This window comes from Bradysia coprophila, unplaced genomic scaffold, assembly GCF_014529535.1.
Source record: "Bradysia coprophila strain Holo2 unplaced genomic scaffold, BU_Bcop_v1 contig_333, whole genome shotgun sequence".
NCBI classification, from domain to species: domain Eukaryota; kingdom Metazoa; phylum Arthropoda; class Insecta; order Diptera; family Sciaridae; genus Bradysia; species Bradysia coprophila.
The window spans coordinates 1,611,209-1,617,211 of record NW_023503592.1 but is presented as its reverse complement, the minus strand read 5'-3'; the positions used below and the strand labels follow the sequence as shown (position 1 = coordinate 1,617,211).

At 43.2% G+C, this 6,003-nt stretch overlaps 1 protein-coding gene across 1 annotated transcript; it reads right to left on the bottom strand.

Moving 5' to 3' along the window:
• Positions 1 to 976: 976 nt before the first annotated feature.
• LOC119079737 (histone-lysine N-methyltransferase eggless-like) lies at positions 977 to 5,535 on the bottom strand. Its single transcript, XM_037187802.1, has 7 exons — positions 5,133 to 5,535; positions 4,502 to 5,067; positions 4,120 to 4,428; positions 2,505 to 3,701; positions 2,254 to 2,421; positions 1,531 to 2,199; positions 977 to 1,248 (listed from the first exon to the last, which is right to left on the bottom strand). Exons 1-7 carry the CDS (start codon positions 5,473 to 5,475, stop codon positions 1,042 to 1,044), a joined length of 3,459 nt encoding a protein of 1,152 aa, XP_037043697.1. The 5' UTR covers positions 5,476 to 5,535; the 3' UTR covers positions 977 to 1,041.
• Between the last annotated feature and the right edge of the window lie 468 nt (positions 5,536 to 6,003).

Below are 6,003 nucleotides of genomic sequence, written 5' to 3'. Positions count from 1 at the left end.
GAAGAAATTGAAAAAATAAAAAAGCGGGGTCGAGGGGCGGCAGCCCCCGCAGAGGGGGGTCAAGGGGGGAGTATCCCCCCTTGAATGTTCGGGGGATTAGCGCGCTCATTTAATTTTACTAAGCGAATCCAATGAATTAGCGGTAGCGATAGCGTCGCTAAAAAAGTGGTTGATGAATGCAACCTTGGGTACAATGTTTTTTTTTATGTACACTGTGGCACATTTCCGCCAATTTTTCAGTGTACAAACAATTACATTTTGTGTTCATAAAGTAATTTTTAAGTACGGAATGGTTTTTTTTTAGTACAAAATGGATGGTATAAAATGGAAATTTTAAGTACAAAATGTCATTTTTTGTGTACAAAAAAGAATTTAATTTGTACAAAAGTCATTCGATTTGTACAAAAGTAAATGAACCGTGAAACACACAGTTTTCATCTGCTACATAGTCACGTACCAAACTACTGAATATGGGTAGAGCTGATGTCCTCCACATTCATAATAAGTAATAATTTAATCAAATAATTGCATTAGTGAGGTCATAGTTCTCGTCAAAGTTCACCGAGGTTACATCGATTTTGAGAAATTTTTCAAAGGTCATATTTTCGGCCGTTTATCATCAAATTTTTGAAGTTAATATTTGCCCCTGTAGTACTCGACATCAACTTTCCAACGAACCCATACACGCCGTGTCCTCGCCACCTTACGGAAATGAAATCCGGACTACGAAACCCCATTTTTCGACTTTTGACCACCAACCAGGTATGTAAGATCAAAAATATCTTAGGACACAAAATTGTATTTTAGTTAATGGCGTGACTGCGAACTCACAAACGATTCGTTTGTATATAGAGTTCAAGAACTGAGATGAAAGAAAGTGTGGAGACAGAGAAGTGATTCCCCTCCGTTTATTTAAGTCTTCTCGAAATCGTGCAATAAAAACTCGAGTCAATTCAAAGAAATTCAAAACATTTTGTATTCGATACAAACCCAATTATTCGTTTACATTTACATCAATCTGATCAACCTACTTCATAAAACTCAAAGTATGCGACGCCGACAATTTTGAGCACCACATTCACAGAACAAACGTTTGCCGGGAACACTGCCCACCACATAGTTGTAGTCCCACGTCAATTCCGTGCCGGCTGCAATGTATCGCTTAGCAAAGAATGCCACCCATGGAAATCGGAGATCGTGCGTGTCCACGAACACATTCTGCACGAATAGATTCGGATCACAGGAATGCTGGAATGTTGAAAATTTCAACTTGAAATGTCAAATGTGTTAAAAGAGCCGAAATTTTTCTTTGCATGGGACCGTTCACAAATGACGTCACGTTACAGATTTGAGACTCCTTGTCATGCGAAAAGGATCAAAATTAGCTTAACATTTGTAAGAACCGTCACGTTTTCTCGAACATCCCCTACCACTAACTGCGTGACGTCATTTTTTGAACAGTCCTTATATACAGAGAAGGGCCGGTCTTATGCAACCCAATTTCCATCGGAAAATTCAAATTTCACTCACGTTTATGTACCGCCCAATGTTTCCATGCTTCTTGGCGTCCATGGTGAAAACCATTTCGTTTTTGTCATAAAATCTTAGCGTCGAATTCGATCGGAGCAGACAAACCGAGCTTGCATTCTCATCAAGGCTGGGTTCGTTCAACACTTGAATCTCGTCATCGTCAGTATTGAATACCGGTTCCACCTTCAACGACTTCGATACATCGATACTCGTTTCACTGCTGACGTGAACAGAATTCCGACCGCTGTCCACGTCCATCGCTTCCGGTTCGTAGCCCTCTTTCAGACTTTCAATGACCTCGATAAAATCCAGCTCAGCGAAATATTCATCGCCATACTCACCGCCGGCAATGTTGGCACTCTTGTCCGTCAATAAGTCACCGGCGTACACACAAACGAAACTACCCTCCGGCACATCGTTTAAACATCGAAGTCCCCAGCCGCGACTCTTGGTTTTGAAGACTTGAAGTTTCAGTTGCAGCGGATGTTGAGCGACACGGTTCAGACACATTTTCGAGCACTTGCATTGCGCATTGCATTCGTAGACGCCCGTTGGTATGGGGTCCAGCAATCGCTTGTATTTGTATCCCATTCGATCGATCGGTATATAGGGACTGATGAGTTTAGCGCCTTCAAGCGTTAGTTTCCAGCATTGACATTTAGTCTTGTCCTAGTAAAAAAGGTCAGTTTAGCGCACGACTTCATCGTCTCTACGTCTACATACCCAGCAGTCATCGTCACAGTCACATCCGCACAGAAAGTCCGGGTCGAGATTCAATGGAACTCCATCAGTTGGTATCCGTTGGGCAGAATATTCGCACGGAGGCGGCGTTGTGTTGTCATAGAAATTGACGCTCGAAACAGTCATCGCTTCGCATCCATTTGACAGATCCTTAAATTCAAATCAAATATTTAATTTTCCCTTTCCACTATCCCTCCCCCTCGCCCCACACACATCACACTTTGTATATTCACCTTTGTCTGAATGAAACTGTTGTCCACCAAATATTCTGCCAGGCATGACGTCATACCGCCGAAATCAAAGTTATCAACGTCCAGCGATGTACATTTGGTGTCTCGCAAGTATCTATGCAATTCCTGCATATTCCGCATTATTCTGCCGCAGGGCGTCTGATACACAATTCGTCGGCTCGTTCTCGTGTTCATAACACTTTTTCGGTCCCATCCGGACAGCAGAGGCTTGACTAGCGGACTGTACGAGCTGAGATTGTATTTCACCGGATACAGACAGGCCGTACCACAAATATGCGACACAAACTTTCTCGGCAGAATGCGCTGTTTCACCGTGTAATGAACAACTTTGCCTTTCGCTGGACTATCTTCGTCGATATAAATGGTGGCCTTGTTCATGTGTTGTACGGTGGGATGCGATGGCATTGTTCCAGTGCCCTTCTTTGCGATTGCACGATTTTCTTGCTTACGTTCTGGATCCACTTGCGATGGAATGGTAAAGGTGTTCGGAACGGAGGAATCTTCCGATTTTACTGTCGGTGATGTCGTCTCGCGACAATTTTTGCTTTCATCATCATCGTCACTGCTCACGAGCTCAACAAATGACTCGTTCCCCTTTGCCGCAATGGCAAATCGCCTTTGACGTTGATGATTGTCCTTGAACAATGGACCTAGTCGCGTCGAGCCACGATAAATCCATTCCCAACGCTTGACATCTTCAAAATGCATGTGAACCAAACTGGCATCAACATTCGCAACGCGAGCACTTTTCCATTCCGACCGCCACTGTGTTAACATTTTCTGTCCTGGCTTCACTTGGACCATTGGACGTTCGGTTTTGTACTGTTCCAGATACGATTTGATGAATGCAGCGGCAACCGCATCGTGACTAACGTCCTCCCAAACGTTTGGCGATGGAGAACAGATCAGCCGAACATTGTCCGGCGTCACATAGCGCACACAACCGTCATCGAAGAAAATCATATATCGCCATCGGTTGTACTCTTGTAGCGTTTCACCAACTATACCCGGATGAAAATTCAAACACTTGACGTTGACGGACTTTTCCATGGTCAATGCAATCACACGGGTGCCAACATTTAACCGAACAACTGGTGCTGTGCCATATGCCAAATGGTTGCCGGGTACGGTTTTGTCGTCATTTCTTCGTAAAAATTGCACAGTGAACATCATCGGCTTCTGCGGTAGAGACGAATTTGGATTTAACGAAATTGTCGATTTAGAGAGTCCAGTTCGAACAGTTAGCACAGTTTTCGAACAGTTGCGGCTACGGGCCACAATTGTGTCATAAATAACTGGAACACTCACAAGAGTGTTGCAGTTTAAACAGTTAGACCAGTTAGAGCTGCAATTGTGTTATAAACTAAACCACTCTCTTGAATGCGAGTGGTAACGCAAAGCGATTTTCGGCCAGTTAATCTCACGTTACCCTCTTGCAGCACAGCTGAAGTTAACTGCAAAAATCACTCCCATTACCACTCTTTATATTGTTCCAGTTCTTTATAAATCAATTGTGGTCCGCAGCTTCAACTCCTCGAAAACTGGACCACTCTATTGACCGCAGAAAATACCAAGACGAAAAAAAAGCTGAACTCACCCCGTCAACAGGACCGTCCCCATATTCAGTAACTTTGCATGGCATCCAAGTCGATAGCAATTTGGTGCGGACCGCATAATAAAATGAGTTCTTGTCGACTGGCGGATAGACAACTTTACCACAAGGTGGATAGTTCGGTCCGAACATATGCAGCCGCTTGTTTGTGTTCAAATCGAACGGTGGCAACTCTTCAATGGCATATCTGGAGCGGCTGTACAGATTCTTGTACATTGAATCCCTTAACTGATCCATGGATCGGATTTCCTCGTCAATGCGGTCGCTTATAGCTGAATTCACGTCCACTCTATGCTGCCGGTTAGAATTAGGAGAAAAATGAGGGTTCCGTCAGTAAATGTGCCGTTCGCATTTCAGTTCATTTTACCTCCAAAATCTGATTCGCCCATCGCATCTGTTGTTCAATGCCGAAACGGTTGACGGTTTCTTGCAGAACCACATCCACATTCTCTTCCAATAGGGTCAACGTATTCGATGGCAAAGCTTCCGTGTCGCCTACACCACCTTTGTCCTCCTCTTCACTGTCAATTATTTCGACCACTTCCGGCCGAATAGGCAACCGTTCCAGCATTAACGGCTGTTGATTCACTAGCGCCGCACCCAAGCGCTCGTAATCGTTAATCGAGACGTCAAAGCATCGCTGACACACAGATTGTCGCCGACTGTAGTTGCGTGGAACATTGAAGTAATTTAGCGACCAAATCGGGGTGTCATAGAATGTGGTCTTTTTCTTATCCGACGAACATTCGGAATTGATGCATTTCTTCCGAGTCGTTTTGTCGTCCGCTGAACCAGCATCGTGTTGAAATTCATTCGATGCGAGTGAGTTGAGAATATTTGACGTTACCGATTCACAGTTTGGCTGTAAATCGGTGCAGTTAATGTTGAACGCTTCTTGTTTTTGAGAGTTTTGCGTCCGCTCTGCGGATTGTTCTAAAATACAAGAATTTTGACATGAGTGCTTGATAGACCAAATGCTCCACAATCAATCCAATTACCTCTGAAATTTACGACCGAATTGTCCGGCATAACGATGCCACTGTCACTATCATTGCTGTCACGTTGAACAATTGTTGGTTCTACTAATGTCCATGTGGCTTCATTGTTCAAGCCATAACCCATCGACTCTGCATTGTCATCAGCGCTTCCATTACTATTCATGACCTCGCCTTCATTGTCACTCAGCAAGCTCACAACATCGTGATGACCTCCGGTTATAGCATCACTCCATCCATCACTTCTGTTGGAATGATTTGATGCAGAATTGTCTTCGATAATTTTTGACAATTTTGCGTTTTTTTCGATGTCCATTATTTCAGACGTTTGTTCACAATGCTCCATTTTATGCTAACTGTATCGAGCCAATGAATGATTGAATGTGTCAATTTAACGATATACATCCCCACGTTTACGTTTCTTACTAACACACTCGCATTGTGTAAAATATGTTGTAAGGATGTGGTTGTTATTATATGTGGTAAGGGGGGCATTCAAATATTACGTATGCTCTGAACGGCTGATCTTTACCGAGATCTCCCATTTTTGCTAAGGCTGTAAATTTACAGCCTTGCTTTTTGCCACTAACATAGAATCATCAAATCGAAGGTGTGAGTCCAATTAAAATTTTTGTCGTAGACTGCAATCCATACAACAAAATAAGCTCCAAATAGGCTCATTTAACTGTCATTTAATCGTGGCATACGTACGAGTTCAACTAGCTATCGTGGCTCTCACATGTCGAAATCGGTGGTCATTTTGTAGAGATATAAATCATTGAAATTACAAATCCGTTTTACGGAACAAGTTTGTTAAAAAAATTACGAAATATCAGGGACACCTCGATATTCAGTTATGTGTTCCACAGCTTTG